The sequence below is a fragment of the Trichechus manatus genome, unplaced genomic scaffold (assembly GCF_000243295.1).
Source record: "Trichechus manatus latirostris isolate Lorelei unplaced genomic scaffold, TriManLat1.0 scaffold00128, whole genome shotgun sequence".
NCBI lineage: Eukaryota > Metazoa > Chordata > Mammalia > Sirenia > Trichechidae > Trichechus > Trichechus manatus.
In genome coordinates this window covers 5,017,592-5,036,202 of record NW_004444064.1, presented here as the reverse complement: position 1 = coordinate 5,036,202, position 18,611 = coordinate 5,017,592, and the positions used below count along the sequence as shown (strand labels likewise).

At 47.5% G+C, this 18,611-nt stretch overlaps 1 protein-coding gene across 1 annotated transcript in view; it reads left to right on the top strand.

Moving 5' to 3' along the window:
* The window catches only part of TRAPPC10 (trafficking protein particle complex subunit 10), a 78,410-nt gene that overhangs the window by 32,629 nt on the left and 27,170 nt on the right, over positions 1–18,611 (top strand). Inside the window, exons 5-6 of the mRNA XM_023739074.1 lie at positions 3,677–3,788; positions 6,496–6,743. Coding sequence (XP_023594842.1) covers positions 3,677–3,788; positions 6,496–6,743 — 360 coding nt within the window. The remainder of the gene's footprint in view (positions 1–3,676; positions 3,789–6,495; positions 6,744–18,611) is intronic.

Below are 18,611 nucleotides of genomic sequence, written 5' to 3'. Positions count from 1 at the left end.
ATTGGTACCACCAGAATGCTCTTTAGAAGCAAGGATGGTGAGACTTCCTCTCATGTACTTTGGACATGTTATCAGAAGAGACTAGTCCCTGGAGAAGGACATCATGCTTGGTAAAATAGAAGGTCAGCAAAAAAGAGGAAGATCTTCAGTGAGATAGATTGACACAGTAGCTGCGCCAGTAGGCTCAAACATAGCAGTGATTGTGAGGATGGTACAGGACTGGGCACTGTTTTGTTCTGTTGTGCCTAGGGTTGCTGTCTTAGGCTGGGTTCTCTAGAGAAGCAAAACCAGTAGAGCATATAAATATTTATATAGAGAGATTTATATCAAGGAAATGGCTTATGCAATTGTAGAGGCTGGAACGTCCCAAGTCCGTGGGTCAGGAGAGAGGCCTCTTCTGATTCATGTAGCCACAGGGGCTGGCAGACCCCAGAGTGGCAGGTTAGACGGCAGGGCTCTTGCTGACAGGCTGCGAAGATTGACAGATCCCAAGATCGACAGGCAAGACGGCCGGTAAGCTGCTAGCTCAGGTCCCAAGAACTGGAGGTCAGACAAACAGGAGCCAGCTGTAGGATCCAGAGTGAGCAAAAGCCTGTGAGCCTTGCCAGAAAGTCCACTTATATTCAATGCAGGCCACACCCCCCCCAAAGAAACTTCCTTTCAACTGATTGGCTACTCCCATCAGATCCCATCATGGAGGCGATCACATTATATCAAATCTCACCATGGAGGTTGTCTTAGTCATCTAGTGCTGCTGTAACAGAAATACCATAAGTGGAAGGCTTTAACAAGCAGAAGTTTATTATCTCAATCTTCCTGTGGACTAGGAGCTTCTCTGCGCAGGAACCCTGGGTTCAAAGGATGCACTCCTCTCCTGGAACTGCTTTCTTGGTGGTATGAGGTCCCCCCGTCTCTCTGCTTGCTTCTCTCTATTATATCTCAAAAGAGATTGACTTAAAACATAATCTAATCTTGTAGATTGAGTTTATATAACTGCTGGTAATCTCATTTCATCAGCCTCATAGAGATAGGATTTATAACACATAGGGAAATCACACCACATGACAAAATGGTGTACATTCATACCATACCGGGAATCATGACCTAGCCAAGATGGAAGGTATTTTTGGGGGACACAGTTCCGTCCATGACACAGGTGAGCAGATCATTATCTGACTGCCCAACTACATCATAATTGCCAAACCACTGAGAATCGTGGCCTAGCCAGGCAGACACACAACCTTGACCATCACTGTCGCTAAGTCGGAACTGACTTGACAGCACCTAACATACCGATACCGAGAGAACACCAAGTGAGCCCAAACTGAGGGACTTCAGACAAAGCAACATGATCAGTGCTCTTCAAAACTGTCAAGGTCAGGAAAGACAAGAAAGACTGAAAACATGTTACGGACTAGAGAAGGTGTAGGAAAAACAGCAGCTCAGTGCAGTGTGGGCTTCTGGGTAGGATCCCAGAACAGGAAAGAGGCCCTGAGTGGTGACAGCCGTGAAATTCAAATCAGGACCGTGGCTTAGTTCACAGTGTTGCACCAATGTTAATTTTCTGGTTTTGATGCTTGTACTGTGATTGTTTAAGATGGGAACGTTAGGGGAAGCCGAGTCATGGCTGTATGAAAACTTTTTTTTTTTTCCTTTTGGCAACATTTCTGTAAGTTTAAAATCAGTTCAAAATTAAAAAAAAAAACCTTTTTTTTTTAAGTACTGAAAATGCTTCATAAGGAAGCAATTTCTCTTCAAAACCCCAGTGTTTTCAGAGGAAACAAGATCCAAAGAGAGCTTACGGGAGCCCTCGGGCTGAGGAGGAAACAGCTGAAATGTTTCTGCCCTACCGTTTGGGTAGTAGTTGGAGGAGAAAATACTAGCTAACACTCAGTGACGGCTCACATGTGCCAGGACTTTCCTAAGCATTTTACAGAAGTTAATCACCACGCAAAAACCGTATGCAAGGGGAGCGTCATTATACAGTTAAGGAAATTGAGGCATGGGTAGGTTTAGTCCTTTGCCCAGCCTACACGACTACAGCTAGGAAGTGGTGGCATCTGGACCGGAAACCAGCAGTGGGCATTCCGAGCCTGTGCTCAGCGCCCACCCAGCGGGGTTGCACCCAGGCCTGCAGGGGTCTCTGAAGTCCACAAATACATGTGGTGGAACTTGGTGCCAAATATGCGAATATTGTCCATGTGTAGACTTGTGCACCTGTGTGTGCCTCCCGCTCTTTTTAATGTGAAATAATGGAAATCAGAAAAGAAAGCAGTCACCTGTGATCCATCTGTTTACGTTCTCTTGTTCGTCAATGTTATTGCACGCCTGCACCGGCCAGGCCCTCCTGTAGGTGTTGGGGCCCTGCCAGCCCACAACTTGATAATGAGGAATCAGTAAACAAGTCAGCTGTACAGAAGATTAGAATAAAAGTGCAAGAAGCAAAGTAATGCAGAGATGGAGTGCTGGGGTGGGGTGTTTAAGGAAGGCCTCACCGGGCAGGTGACATCCGAGCGGAGACTTGAGGAGGTTAAAGAACCAGCCATGTGGATACTGGAGAAAGAGTGAAGAGAGTGTTCTAGGCTGAGGGACGAGCCAGTGCGGGAGGTGCCTGGCATGTTTGAGGAAGGGGGAGCAGGCCACTGTGGCAGAGTGTGTGATTGCAGTCAGAGCTAGCGCTGGGATGGGGTAGGGAGACGGGTCCTGTAGGGCCTGGGAAATCATGGGAAGGACTTGGGAGACTCCTGAATGGGGGAGTAGCCATGGCTGAAATGGAGAAGACTGGGTAGAGACGTGTTGGGGGCAGTCGTGGAGTTCTGGTCTGCACATGTTAAATTTGAGCCATCCAAGTGAGGGTGCCGAGTATGCAGTTGAGTGCACAGGTGTGGCCTGAGGTGTAGTCACATGCTTGGCCACTGTGATGCATAGATGGTGTGGAGAGCCATGAGGCTGGGGAACGAAGAGCACTGAATGGGAGTGGGTGGGGGAAGAGAAGTCCAAGGACCCAGCCTAGAGGGCGTTAGAGAAGAGAAGTCCAAGGGCCCAGCCTAGAGCATGTTAGAGAAGTCCAAGGGCCCAGCCTAGGGGCGTTAGAGAAGTCCAAGGGCCCAGCCTAGAGGGCGTTAGAGAAGAGAAGTCCAAGGGCCCAGCCTAGAGGGCGTTAGAGAAGAGAAGTCCAAGGGCCCAGCCGAGAGGGCGTTAGAGAAGTCCAAGGACCCAGCCGGGAGGGCGTTAGAGAAGAGAAGTCTGAGGGCCCGGCTGAGAGGGCGTTACAGAAGAGAAGTCCAAGGACCCAGCCTAGAGGGTGTTAGTGGCTGGGCCACAGGAGGGGCCAGCACAGCCAGCCGAGAGGAGCCACAGTGGGAAAGAGAAATTTAGGCAGGCATGTGTCCTGGCCAGGACCAGAAAGCCACCAGTTGTGTAAATGCTGCTGATAGGTCAAGAAGGGTTTCCAGAAATCAGCTTGGCTTTTTCCTGTTCCTTCCCAGCCCCCACCTCTGCATGTGTTAAGTGTGGACACACTATGACAGTCGCGTTGATTTTTTTACCTAACACGGCTTCAGCATTGTTCACAGTGTGGCCTGCTTTTTCTCTACTGTTATGTAAAGAGAACTGTGTACTGTTTCATGAAGTTGATTCACACTTTTGCTTTTTTGCACGTCTTCCGGGTGACTAGGAGGAACTTGCCTTTGTGTTTGAGATGCTGCAGCAGTTCGAGGATGCCCTGGTGCAGTACGACGAGCTGGACGCCCTGTTTTCTCAGTATGTCGTCAACTTTGGTGCTGGCGGTAAGTCGGTTTTTCCCGCTGGAGCTGCCATTGATTTATGTAATGATTAAATCACCTTTTGTTATTTTTATACAGATTATATAGGCTGTATTCTCATGTTCCTATTGGAAATGAAACGAGAATTAAGAATCAATCACTTTCACTTTTAGAAGAATCTTAAGTATAAAAGCGTTTTAAAAGTTTTTTTTTTTGCCGGATGTAGAGTGTCATTTCCACAACCCAGCAGCTGGCTAGTGATGCTTCCCTTCTGTGCCTCCTTGTTAGGATAAGAGTGGAAATCTCTGCTTCTGCTGTTGAGGGCGTCTCTGTAACGTTTAGTACTCGCTGTTTACAGTGGACTTTATGACACCATTGTAATGAGTTGGTCTTTTTTTTTTGGTAACTTTTAAACAATGTCTTAAATTTAAAAAAAAAAACAAAAAACTATGAAGTTAGCGCAGTGAGACCATCTACTGAGAAGGAAGGTTCTAATTGTCCTCACTGTTTTCTGGTCGACATTTATTTTGCTAGAAATGGCCTCATGTCGTCCAGATGCTTCTCTGTAGCTTGTCTGCTCCAGGCATCTCTGCAGGTTACCAGATGGACTTGTGACTTATTTTTGTCGGTAGCAGCAGAGTGTCTCACAGTGTGGGTTCGTTACAGTTTGCTCAGCCACCCCGTTGCTGGCCATTTGGGTTGTTCTCAGTTCTCGCCACCTCAGACAGTGCAGTAATGAACATCTTTGTTGGGTGTCTGCTAGAGAACCCTTGTCACAGTGTCTAAAGAAGCAGCGATTTAAGGAACTATAGTGTCTGTCAGAAACCCTTGGGAAGATGTGTTAGGACGGTCCGCTCTGGCTGGGGGTACCGTCTTCCCCTGGAAATAAGGGTGAAGCGTCACTGACTGTCACCTGCTCCAGACCTGCTAAGATGCACAAGCAAACCTGTCGTTAAAAGCTAAGCATTTATTAAATACAGGTTTTAGAGGAGATAAAATTATATTTCTCATATAGTTAATATGGAGCCCTGGGGGCACAGTGGTTAAGAGCATGGCTGCTAGCTGAAAGGTTGGCAGTTTGAATCCACCAGCCGTTCCTTGGAAGCCCTCTGGGACAGTTCTACTCTGTTCTGCGGGGTCCCTATGAGTCAGAATTGACTGGATGGCAATGGGTGTGGTTTTTTGTTTTGTTTTATATAGTAAATACACATAATTTCTTTAACTGTTTCTTCTCTCTGTTTTAAAACAAATCTGGGACAATTTAAAATCCAGTAGTAAGCCTGGGCGCAGTTTTGCAGTGAATGAGAAGTTACTCATCTGTGCTGGCTCATTCAGCAAACACCGAGGGCTTGCTCTGTGCCAGGCACTGTGCTGCGTGCAGTGGGGAACAAACCAAGACCCCCTCCTTAATGGGGCCTACTTTCTAGAAGGTGAAACGGGCACAAAAAAGTACACATGTGACTTAATGTCGGATGGTAATGTTGTGTGCCACCAAGTCGATTCCAACTCATAGCGACCCTATAGAACAGGGTAGAAGTGCCCCATAGAGTTTTCAAGGCTGTCATCTTTACAGAAGCACACTGCCACATCTTTTTCCCATGGAGTGGCTGGTGGGTTCAGTTAGCAGCTGAGCGCTTAACCACTGTGCCACCAGGGCTCTTCAGATAGTAATTGTGCTGTGAAAAGGAGAACACAGGATAAGGGGCTTGAGTGCCCATAGGTGCATTCAGGGGAGGCCTCCCGAGGAGGCGGCCTGGAACAGAAACCTGAATGGAACATGGGTGGGAGCGTGAGAATTTGAGGGAGGGGCCCGGGGGTGGGACTAGGTAGCCCCCTTAGTGTGCTCTTAACTGTCTCTAAGGTTCAGTTCAAAGCGGTGAGGGCTGCTGTGAGTTGAATTTGGCCCTTCAGTACTCAGTAATTTCAGTGTGCCAGCACTGAGCCTCTTCCTCATGTGAATGTGGAATGAACTGGTCATGGCACCTCCCTTTTAAAGTGAGAAAAATAGATTACAGGTTTTTTTTTTATAAAGATTGAATGACTTGTTATTGTAGGTTCTCATGTTTATTTGAAGATCATTTTGAGTCCTAGGGTGATAAATTAAAATTGGGGAGCCTTGGTGGAAAGTTTTGACAAGCAAGCATTTCCCCACCCTGCTTCCTGGTGTATTCGTCCTTGTCCCCGGCCCTGTCCTCATGTAGTTGACATGGTTGAGTTAGGGCCAGGCACGAGGCTTGTGTAAGGCAGGAAAGACGTGGATACCAAGAAGGAGACAAAAAGACCAGGCTAGTCAGGTGGCCAGGCCGCCCTCGAGAGCACCTCTACAGATAAGGGACCACAGCCCAGCCCGGCCAGGTCCAGCACCTTCTCCCGGAGCAGACTGACTCTCCCTCACCCCCCGAGTCAGTCTCTGCATTACTGCTCACTGGCTTACCTCCCGCCATGCCTTCTGGGCAGGGGCCATGCCTAGCTGAGATGGTGCACCTGGCTGCCTGGGGCATCCAATCCTGCGTGCGTTCACCCCTTCACTGGTGTGCGCGCTCGTAACAACCATCCCGTCCCACACCTCTAGACCAGCCCCACCCCAAACTGAATGGGGCAGGGCAGTGCTTAGCCAGTGCACCTCGCTGTCCCGCTGCCATTCTTATCTGAGGGCTCGCAGTCCTGAGCAGGCATCGCGGGAGGGTGAAGTACCCGCCATCAGCACCGTTCATCACGTCTGTCTGTTTAGATGGTGCCAACTGGCTGACGTTTTTCTGCCAGCCGGTGAAGAGTTGGAATGGACTGATCCTCCGGAAGCCCATCGATATGGACAAGCGGGAACTGATCCAGAGGCAAGAAGCCACCCTGTTGGACCTGCGCAGCTACCTGTTCTCCCGGCAGTGCACCCTGCTCCTCTTCCTGCAGCGGCCATGGGAGGTGGCCCAGCGTGCCCTGGAGCTGCTGCACAGCTGTGTGCAGGAGCTGAAGCTGCTGGAAGTGAGTCGGTCCCCTGCCCCCAGTTCACCAGGGAAGCTCCGGGCAGCCAACTCTTTGGGCTTAGCAGAGTCTTCTTTTCCTGCATGGCCTTAATTTTTAGTCTATTATTTGCACAATTTATCTTTATATTGATGAATTGCTCAAAAATGTAATCTCTGCTCTCAACAGAGTGGAGTTCATCTTGGTCCAAAGCAAGCCTCTTAGATCAGTTTCTTTAATATGATTTTTTTTTTTTAAATTGTGATTTAGGTGAAAGTTTACAGTGCAAATTAGGTTCTCGTTCAAAAATTTATACACAGATTGTTTTGTGATATTAGTTGCAATCCCCACAATGTGTCAGCACTCTCCCCTTTTCCCCTTAGACCCAGGGTTCCCCATGTCCATTTGCCCGGGTATTGCCCATTTGGTCTCAAGTACTTGATTGAACCAAGAAGCCTGTTCCTCCTGTGTGTTATCATTTATTTATAGGCCTTTCTAATCTTTGGCCGAAAGGTGGACTTTGGGAGTGGCTTCAGTTCTGAGTCGGCAGGGTTTCTGTGGGCCATGGTCTCAAGGGTTCCTCCAGTCTCCGTCAGACCAGTAAATCTGGTCTTTTTTTGTGAATTTGAATTTTTTTCTATATTTTTCTCCCATTCTGTCAGGATCCTCTGTTGTGATCCCTGTCAGAGTAGTCAGTACTGGTAGCCAGGAACCATCTAGTTCTTGGGGACTCAGGCTGATGGAGGCTGTGGTTCAAGTGGTCCATTAGTCCTTTGGACTAATATTTTTCTTGTGTCTTTGTTTTTTTTTTTTTTTTTTCTTCATTCTCCTTTGCTCCAGATGGGATGGAACCAATAGATGTATCTTAGATGGCCACTTGCAAGCTTTTAAGACCCCAGATGCTCACCAAAGTCAGATGTAGAACATTTTCCTTATGAACTATATTATGCCAATTGACCTAGATGTCTCCCAAGACCATGGTCCCCAGCCTTCAGCCTCAGTAACTTGGTCCCTCAAGGTGTTTGGCTATGTCTGGGAAGCTTCTGTGACTTTGTCTTGGTCAGGTTGTGCTGACTTCCCCAATATTGTGTGCTGTCTTCCCCGTCACCAAAGTTAACACTTGTCTACTATCTAGTTAGTGATTTCCCCTCCCCACCCCTCAAACTCCCTCATAACCATCAAAGATTGTTTTTTTCTTTCTGTGTGTAAACCTTTTCTTGGGTTTTTATAATAGTGGTCTCATACAGTATTTGTACTTCTGTGATTGACTTATTTCACTCGGCATAATGCCCTCCAGATTCATCCATGTTGTGAGATATTTTGGATTCATCATTGTTCTTTATGGTTGTGTGGTATTCCATCGTGTGTATGTACCATAATTTGTTTATCCATTCATCTGTTGATGGACACTTAGGTTGTTTTCATCTTTTTTGTTATTGTGAATAATGCTGCAATTAACATGGGTGTGCATATGTCTGTTCATGTGATGGCTTTTATTTCTCTAGGATGTATTCCTAGGAGTGAGATTGCTGAATTGTATGGTATTTCTATTTCTAACTTTTTAAGGAGGTGCCATACCATTTTCATAGTGGTTGTACCATTTTACATTCTCACCAGCAGTGCCTTAGAGTTCCAGTTTCTCCACAACCTCTCCAACGTTTGTTATTGTCTGTTTATTACTGCTGATAATGTCACCGTGAAATGGTATCTCATTGTAGTTTTGATTTGCATTTCTCTAATGGCTGATGATCTCAAGCGTTTCCTCATTTGTCTGTTAGCTGCCTGAATGTGTTCTGTGGTGAAGTGTCTATCTGTTCATATCCTTTGCCCCTTTTTTAATTGGATTATTTGTCTTTTTGTTGTTGAGGTGTTGAAGTATTCTACAGATTTTAGAGATTAGACCCTTGTCAGATATGTTGTAGTGAAAAATTTTTCCCTGTCCTGTAGGTTCTCTTTTTATTCTTTTGGTGAAGTCTTTTGATGAGCATAAGTGTTTAATTTTTAGGAGATCCCAGTTGTCTAGTTTATCTTCTGGTGTTTATGCATTGTTAGTTATGGTTTGGCCCTGGTGGCACTGAGGTTAAGAGCCCAGCTGCTGACCAAAAGGTTGGCAGTTCGAATCCACCAGCCACTCCTTGGAAACCCTGTGGGCAGTTCTACAATCAACTTGACGGCAACAAGAGTGAATTTTTTTTCTTTTTTTTTTTTTTTACAAATTAGAGACCCTAGAGTTGTCCCTGTTTTTTCTTCCATGATCTTTATCATTTTAGGTTTTGTATTTAGGTCTTTAATCTATTTTGAGTAGTTTTTGTGTATGATGTGAGATATGGGTCCTGTTTCTTGTTTTTAAATAGATGAACATCCAGTTTTGCCAGCATCATTTGTTAAAAAGACTATTTTTTCCTCATTTAGTGGACTTTGGTCTTTCGTCAAAGATCAGTTTACCATAGGAGGATGGGTTTATGTCTCGGTTCTTGATTCTGTTCCATTGGCCATGTGTCTGTTACTGTACCAGTACCAGGCTGTTTTGACTACTGTGGCTGTATAGCAGGTTCTGAGATCAGGTAGTGTGAGGTCTCCTACTTCGTTCTTCTTCTTTAGTAATGCTTGCTTATCCAAGCCCTCTTTCTTTTCCATATAAAGTTGGTGATTAGTTTTCCATCCCATTAAAGAATGCCGTTGGTACTTGGATTGGGATTGCATTATATCTGTAGATCACTTTGGGTAGAACTGACATTTTCACAGTGTTGAGTCTTCCTATCCATGAGCATGGTATGTTTTTCCATTTACGTAGGTCTCTTTTGGTTTCTCGCAGTAGTATAGGTCTTTTACATTCCTGGTTAGATTTCTTCCTAAGTATTTTATCCTTTTAGGGGCTTAATACAGTTTTTTAAGATCACATTGGCTTTTACTAGTTGGGCTGTCTTCACCTGATTATTCACTCAGAGCTGGGTTTTGTTCATAGCCATTTATTTTATTATAGAACTGTGTTTTCGGATAAATAATGTTGCATGTGAACCTGCAGGTGACAATGTGGAGTGATCCACAGCAAGCTGTGCCATGTTGGCTGGTAGTGAGAAGCTTAACAAAAGATACGTTGTGAATAAGTATGTGTATGTGTGCCTGTGCACACAGGTGTGAAAGAAACCAGTTAGTGGGCTTTAAATTACTCATCTATGGTGACATTCTTGCCTTTAAAGATTGGTCACCCAAGGACTACTGAACTGTGTACTGCCTGTGGAACCAGGGATGTTTTGGTGCACCCAGGGGACTTGAAGTTGGTCCAGCCTGGTGGTTCTCACCTTCTCTGTTTCAGTGATCCCTTCACCCAGGAAAATGAACACGTGCGCGTGCAAAACATCCCACAGAATTCCAGAGGATTCTTATACACTCTCAGCGAGGGTCTGCTTCTAACTTTACAAACACACTGGGTCTGGTTGTGGCACCGTGACTCACCCAGAGTCACGTGACTAGTTACGGAGTTCAGATTGTCCAAGTCCTAGTGGAGCGTCCTGTCTGCCCTACTCCACTCAGGTTCCCAAGGCCCATTAGAAAAGGTCTTAGATTATACTTTTACTGTATTGGCTGAACCATTAATAGGGATAGTGTTTTGTAATATAGTAACTTTTATTTTTGTGACATAGCGTATTAAATACATTTAACACTTAGTCTGAAATAACATTAAGAGATTTAAACTTTTTCTCTTACCCAAATGAAAAGAACTTAGTTAATGTCTAAGGGGGAAATTATTTCAGAGGTAATGTATTTAGTGCCTAGCCTAACTGAATCACAACTAAGAATTTTTCTCAAGTTATTACTATTTTTTTTGTTTTAGACATCTAATTAAGCAAATATGGAAAAATAACGTTTTCTACCTCAAAATGCTTTTGACTACCAATAATTACATAGATTTGTATAATCTGTTTTGGTTATTCAAACCTAGCTGTACAGATTTGAGGGTGAGGGTAAGATTCCACCCAAACCTCTGGTGGGCAGGGACCATTCCTTAATAGAACAGGGCTGTGCTCTTGTGTGCCTAGGGATGTTACTCAGTTTAGAGATTTTTGTCTTATTAGTAGATTGGGGGGTAGGGACAATTGAGGTGTTTGTTATAGTCCATGCAGATACACACAGCCCTTTCAAATCAGGATAATTCCAGGAGGGCTTGTTACAAGTCTTGTTAACTGTTTGGGGCAGGTCCTAGGGAAACCACCAAGGGTAATGCTTAGCCCAGCTGAATCGCAAACGCAAGAATTTAAGGCTCTTTCTCAGATGGCTTTTCTTGCCTTAGAAAGAGAGACATTAACTAGTAATAGCATGGCTGTCAACCTGCAGAGGAGGTGGGGATAATTACTAGCTGGCAGGAGAGAGTGGGAGGGGGCCGTGGAGGGACGCAGCTCCCAGGGCGGGAAGCAGGGCAGAGGTGTAGAAGGTGGGTCTGGGGGCAAGGCAGAGGTACACGGTATAGAGAATGGTGACGGATTCCTCCCCTGACTTGGTGGATCAAGCGTGTTTCTTCTTGCTGGGGCTCCCTTCTCATTCAGGTGCATCCAGACATCCGAGCAGGGGGTTGCGGGGCAAGGGAGCCCGCTCGCTCTCACGGACCCTGCTCAGTCAGTTCTCACACCTGCGCTTGTGAGTATCTCATTGTCCTCTGGCCGTTGGAGAAGTGACAGAGGTAGGTGGGAAAGAAGCTAGTCAGTAGTTGGCGTTGGCTCTGTGGTTCCTTGGGAGTGTCTGTGGAGGCGTTGAGCCTGTTGACACCATGTCAGTGGAGTCTCGGCTCTTGGTCCTCTGCTCTGGGGAGGCCTCTGAGGGCACTCCCAGTGCTTTGTGTTGTTTCAGGCCGTCTTACACGTTGTGATACTTCTTCCTTTTCTGAATGAAATTGTCACTGTCGTCACGATCGTCCTGAGTAGAGGCTGTCCCCATGCTTCTTGTCACGCTCAATCTGCTCTCTGACCATCTCAAGTTCTTCTGTATCCCTCCTGAGATGAGGCGAGCACAGCTGCATGCTGACTTCAGGGTGAGGACATGCCATCCACACTCACCTTCTCAGCCGCGTTCCTTCCCCGTGGCCCACTGCTCCGCCCAGCTGGGTGCTCTGTAGCTGGGGTGTCCCCTGCGCAGTTACGTGGATGGTGTGCTGGGAGAGCGAGGCTTCTTGACCGTGCTGTACCTTGGCAGGGTCCCTGTGCTGGGCCCTGGCCTCCTTCAGTCAGACTCTTGTTGCCTCACAGGCATCAGCCCACACGAGTCTCCTGGGACGTTTTGCTGCCACATTTGATCAACACTGATACAAACACAGCGCACTTTCAGTGCTGCCCTGGCAGCCTCTTTTCTGCTCCAGAAGCTCTTCTCTCTCTGCTACGTGCAGGTTTGCTCTAATTATTAGGTGTTCTCTGTGAGGATCAGGCTTTAGGAAGACGGGAGCACAGAGGCTGCAAGTGTGGGCTCTGGATCTAGGCTGCCTGTCCTCAGACCCAGCTCCACTGGCTGGGGGACCCTGAGTAACTTAGTTACCCCTTACGCGTCCTTTTTCTCAGCCATGATGTGGAGATAGAGTAGTGGCTGCCATTTGGGTTGTGAGCATCCAGTGAGGTAATTGTGGAAAGGTCAGCCTGGCACAGAGCTGGGCACGTAGGCGGCCCTTCAGGAGGGTTAGCATGGACCACTGTTGTCTTTACTGATGTTCTGCTTGAGTATTTCTTGCAGAAGTTGAGAGTTCCAGACAGATTTAGTTGGTAGCATGATCCTAATACTTCAAGCACAAAATTTTTCTCTCAACTTTTTCATCTGACATAAGAGTATTTCCTCTAGTCTTTTTTTTTGGGGGGGGGTGGGGTGGGGGCAGGGGTTGTTACATTTTGAATAAGATTTGCAGTTGGCAATTAACTTGAAAAATTAATTCTTAAAGCTTCTTTTAAATTTTTATGGAAACGCTATTCAAAAGATTCAAAATTGTTTACTTTTTCTGTACATTTCATTCTGCTCTCAGAAATTGACTCATGTTTATGCAGTCTGGGCTGGCTCTGTGGTGGATTGTCTGTCATATTCCTGATGGTGGCCGGAAGGCCAGTGGTGAGACTTGGATCCCAATGCATGGAGCAGAGGGTGCAGAGTGGTGCTGTTGCCAGCTGTCAGGCGAAGCCAGGAAGACAAGAGACTGGGACTCAGTCTGCTTGTGGGCCAGGCAGCTGTGTGTGGCTTTTTAAGGTTATGCTTACGTTTGTTGATCCTTTTTTAAGCACAGAGCCTAAGTCTTGCAACCTTTTTATGTGTATCTGATTGGGAGATTTCTTTAGCAAGAGATGCTCCATGTATTTGCTTCTGTGATTTTTAAACCATGTTCTGGTAGCTTCCTGGTTGATTCACCAGTTGGTTTAAAGTATGTTCTTGTTTGAGATGAGGAGGCAATGTGGTGGCCAGATGAGATGGAGACAGTCCAACCCCTCTGACCTGGATCCGTGCCCCAGGGGATTACTAACTGTGGGCCAGCATGTCTCCCAGTGCCACTGAAGCTCTGTTTGAAAATGTGGAAGAATGGACATTGTATCTACCTTATACAGCTGTTATGGGTGAAAGGGTAGCACCCATAAAGTGTACCAGTCTGTGCAAGTTCAGATTACTTCATGACAGAGTTTTTTTTTTTTCTTCTATTGACAATTTTAAATTTCTCTTCCATTTACATGGAGTTGAATATACTCTGTCTATATAAATGTGGAAAATTCAGACAAATGTAGAGAAGAAATGTCACTGCTTATTTTAGCAGCCCGAGGTCCCGTTTGGTCTGTAGCTTTTCTAGACATAGATACACTGTACCTTATTTAGTCAGTCAGGTGAGCGTTGAGATTGTTGAGGTTGTTCAGAATACGTACAGTTGCAGCAGTCTGTAGCCTTATACCGAAATCTTTACGAAGACATTCGTACGGGGAGAATTGCTAGGTCTCTGGATACATGTGCTTTTCAGACTTCTATGTACATTGTCAAATTGCCTTCCGGAAAGATCTTCCCATATGTAGTCACACCAGTAGTGCCTGCTTTCCTGCACTTTTGGGGAAGGAGAAAGTAAGGTGTGTGCGTGCTGTGATCTCTACCGAGCTGATAGGTGAGAACAATATCAGGACGATGTTTTCTAGAAACTATGATGTTTTTGTTACAGTGATTGCCCAGATGATTTTTTTTTTTTTAATGCATTTACCTTGGTATTAGAGGAGCCCTGGTTGTACACTGGTTAAGCGCTCAGCTGCTAACTGAAAGGTAGGTGGTTAGAACCCACCCAGTGGCTGTACGGGAGAAAGACTTGGGGATCTGTGAAGATTACGGCCTAGAAAATTCTACTGTATCCCACGGGGTTGCTGTGAGTTGAAAACAGACTCAGCAGCAGCCAGCAGCAACAACTTTGGTGCTGTCTTGTCTCGTACGGCTTAGGTTCTGGTTATGTTAACAGACAAGGTCGGCCAAGGAGGGTTAGGGCCCTGGTGGCCCCAGGAGAGTCACCCAGCCCTGCAGGCGGGATGGCCAGAACTGTGCGTGAGCCGGCATTGTCATTAGCCAGCTAGTTGGCACAGGGGACGCGTGAAGTCAGAGCTTTGCAGTGAACCCGGAGAAGGTGGGAAAGGTTTGCGATCAGGGATGGCTAGGCAGAGGATAGAAACAGAAGTGCATCTGTGGGAACTTAGCCAGCTTTTATCGAGCACCTACTACCTTCCAGACACTGTGCCAGGCTCCATCGGGGCGAGGGTGTGTGACTGCTGACCTCCGGTCATGAGGGCCTGCACGGGGGGCAGCGGGATGGGCCCGAGGAGGCAAATGTGAAAGGTGGTGCTGAGGAAGACCAGCAGTAACAGCTGGCACCCTAGAAGTAGGGCCACAGAGAGAGCAGAAGCTCTTTTTGAAGTGCTGCCAGGAATCACCCAGGAAGCATTGCCTGCCAAGTCCTGGGTTCATACGAGGGTACCCAGTAGAGAAGAATCAACCCTTTCCCTTCAGGAAACCCATAGCTGGGTGTCCTGAGACTATTGCCTGCAGGTCATTTGAGCACAGCGTTGCAGCCGGTGATAGGAGAATGTTCCAGATGTGGTAGGAACATAAAGAAGGGATGTCAGTTCCGCGTGAAGCTTCAGCGCAGTTTACTGAACACTTATTGAGCCCCTGGCATGTGCCAGGGAAGGTTTCCAGAGGGCACCACCTGTGAGCGGCCGCTTAACAGTTGGTTCATTCCACAAATACTCACTGAGCCCTGTTTTGGTGGGAGGCGTTGTTCTAGGCACTGTATTTCAGCAGAGGACAAAACAGACACGAAGCCCACCGTGTAGAGCTTGCATTTCCTGGTACAAGTAGGACGGAAAGAATTTTCTGGATAGATGGGGCCAGACGTGGCGAATGGGAGAGCGTGCTTCAGGTGGGGAAGAGGATGCACATTTATGGGACTCCGAAGGAGCCTGTCCCTGGGTAGTACAAACGGTTAACACATTTGGCCGCTAAGGTTGGAGGTTCGTGTCCACCCAGAGGCACCTCAGAAGAAAGGCCTGGTGATCTACTTGCAAAAAATCAGCCATTGAAAGCCCTACGGATCACGCTCCTACTCTGACGTACATGTGGTCTCTGTGAGTTGGAATCAACTTGATGGCAGTTGGTTTGGTTTTTAAAGAAGCTTAGTCTTGCTAGAACTTATGGGGTGAGGCAGGCGTGGAGGTAAAGCTACAAAGGTATTGGAAGCTAGATGACAAAGGGAGGTTCTGAAGTTCTGTGTGCATCAAATTGGATTTTATTGTATGGATAGTGGGGGAGCACTGATGACTTTGAAATTGAAATGAAAGGTATTAGGCCGGTGAGACCTCGCAAAGAGAAGGATTGGATGGAGGCAAGGAGAGGGGTGTAATACACGGAGGGGAGGATGAGGTTCTGAACTGAGGCAGTTGGGGATTCCAGAAAAATATGTGCGCTAAATGGTGCTGAGTCGACTGGATAGCCACTCCTTGGAAACCCTGTGGGGCAGTTCTCTGTCGTATAGGGTCGCTATGAGTCAGAATTGACTTGACGGCAATGGTTTGGTTTTTGGTTTGGATTCATGCAGTGGAGCAGCATGCAGCCATAAAGTGAAGGAACTCCTGCCACATGCAAGAACTTGGGTGAGTCTTACCAGCACAGTGTTGAGCTGAAGAAGTCAGACCCAGTGACACGCTTCTTGATTCCCTGTATATAAAGTTCAAAATAAGCAGAAGCCGTCTCCACCCCTGGTGTGAGACATCCAGGCAGTGACTCGGTGGTGGGGGGTACAGACGACTGGCAGAGAGCCCCTGAAGGCTGCTTCATGTTCAGGGGTGGGCGTGGGGGGGCTCGCTTATGATTCATGTACTTTTCTGTTCGTGTGTTATATTCACAAGGTAAGTTTATCAGAAGAAAGAAGAAAAAGGATGCTTCTGATTTTATGCTTGGAAAAGGGGAAATGGCTCCTGCCATTTCTAGTGACACTGAAATCAGGGGAAGTGGGGGAGGTTTAAGAAAACTTAAAAAAAAAAAAAAAAAAAGCGCTTAAAGAAGTTAGTTTTAAAAGTCTTCACTCACAAAAGAGAACATCCAGGCAGCCATAAACGTCCAGAAAGGCGCTGGCCCTCGTTTCCCATCCTGGAAGCCAGCGGCCCCCCGGTTGCTAAGTGGGAAGAAGCAGCGCGCGCCACTGCTGGTGGTGCACGGCCTCTCCACGCAGGGCAGAGTTGTGATTGGGTGCAGGGTGTGGGCCGCGACGGGTCCTGGGGTCGACCCATTCTGCACAAGCGGGGCGGTGGGCAGACTGTTTGGCATGCTTGGCCCTCTGGGGCACGTCACTGAGGCAGGATGTCCTCCTGGGCTGCCTTTCAGAAGCAAGCGCCGACACGGATTGGTCAGCTCGCAGAGGGTGTCCATGGAGGTGAGTTATCCTTGATTAGTTGAACGGGTTTAAGCCTAGTTCTGTGGCTGTTTGATACCGTGGCTACAGAACAACCGTTCTTTTCCAGTTTCTGTAACTCTCATCTGGTGAGGACGGAAGTGTAAATTGGTGCTGCCACTTTGAGGACCTTCTGGCGGCATCTGCTAACGCTTAACGTATGCCTGCCCTGTGACCCAGCAATTCCATTCCTAGGGATAAACCCAAGGAAAACGAGTCCACCAAAGTACACGCACGGAGTGTTCCTAGCGGCTGTGAGCTTACGAGAGAAGCTGACCTGGGGTTGTTTCTCGCTCTGCTCTCTGGATTAAGTCAGTGCAGCTGTGTTCCAGGCAGCATGGCTTGCCATGAAGATCCTGCTTGACCAGAAGGTTGTGTGTGGACTGAATACCTGACAGCAACACCATCTGGGGCTGCCTGGGGCAGTCACTCTGGGATGGTCCTCCCACCACATCTGCGTAGGGTAAAGGAGATGGTGGCTCCTGTACCTGCCCAGGTAGGTCTCCTCTTCCGGCATTTGAGCTGCTGCAGGCATTCCTGCAGAGGAGGGGACTTGGGACAGCCCCTATCCTCCAGAGTGGACTCAGACTTCCTGCAGAGCAGGGGACCCGGGACAGCCCCTGTCCTCCAGAGTTGACTCAGACATTCCTGCAGAGGAGGGGACCCAGGACAGCCCCTATCCGCCAGAGTGGACTCAGACTTCCTGCAGAGGAGGGGACCCGGGACAGCCCCTATCCTCCAGAGTGGACTCAGACTTCCTGCAGAGCAGGGGACCTGGGACAGCCCCTGTCCTCCAGAGTTGACTCAGACATTCCTGCAGAGGAGGGGACCCAGGACAGCCCATATCCTCCAGAGTGGACTAGTGCACAGGGGATGGTGGGGCCTGCTGAGTCTAAGACCCCTGGTGGCCACAGCAAATAGCTTTATCCACTGGACCAGAACCCTGGAGACAACCCAAACACCCGTCAGCAGGGGAATGGATAAATGAACTGTGGTATATTCATAGAAAGGTGTAATACATAGGAATTAAAACAACCACCAAAAAAGCCTCCTGACAGCCTTAACAAGGTTGAATCTTACAAACATTATGTTAACAAAGGAAGCCGCATACAAAAGAGGACATACTGTGTGATTCCATTTACAGAAAGGTCAAAGCACAGGCAGAAGTCATTGATGGGGGTAGAAGTCAGAGCAGAGGTTACCTTTTTGGGTGGGTACTGACTGAGAAAAGAGGACAGGAGGGAGCCTTCTGGTATATGGAAAGGCCCTGTTCTGGATTTGGGGGTCACATACATTAAGTACTCATCAAGCTGTAAACGCAGGATTTGCCATTCCTCACTGTATGTGTTTGTACCTTATTTTTAAAAAGCAGCAAAAAAAGTATTACTACAGTTACATTGTTTGAGTAAACGTGTTTCATTCACATTTCTGAGAATCACAGGTGAGCGGCTGCTGAACGTCTGGCTGCCGTGGAGTGAGTGCTCTGGGGCCTTTTCACTGTGTAGAGAAGGAGGAGGGCAGCTGCCCCTCTGGGACAACACAGCTTAGATGGGCACTAGGAGGGGTGCACGCACAGGTCAGCAGTGTAAGTCAGCTAGCACCGCAGGGAACACGGGAGCCCTGGTGGCGCAGTGGTTGAGAGCCCAAGCTGCTAACCAAAAGGTCGGCAGTTGGAATCCACCAGCTGCTCTCTGGAAACTCTGTGGGGCAGTTCTGCTCTGCCCTGTAGGGTCACTATGAGTCAGAATTGACTTGATGGCAATGAGTTTTTGGTTTTGTAGGCGACACTACAGAAGGTGACATAAGACAGTGTTAAACAGCAACAAAACAAAAACATTGCCATCGAGTGGATTCCAGAGGAGAACTGCCCCGTGGGGTTTCCAAGAAGCAGCTGGTGGATTTGAACTGCCGACCTTTTGGTTAGCAGCCGTAGCACTTGACCACTCCACCACCAGGAT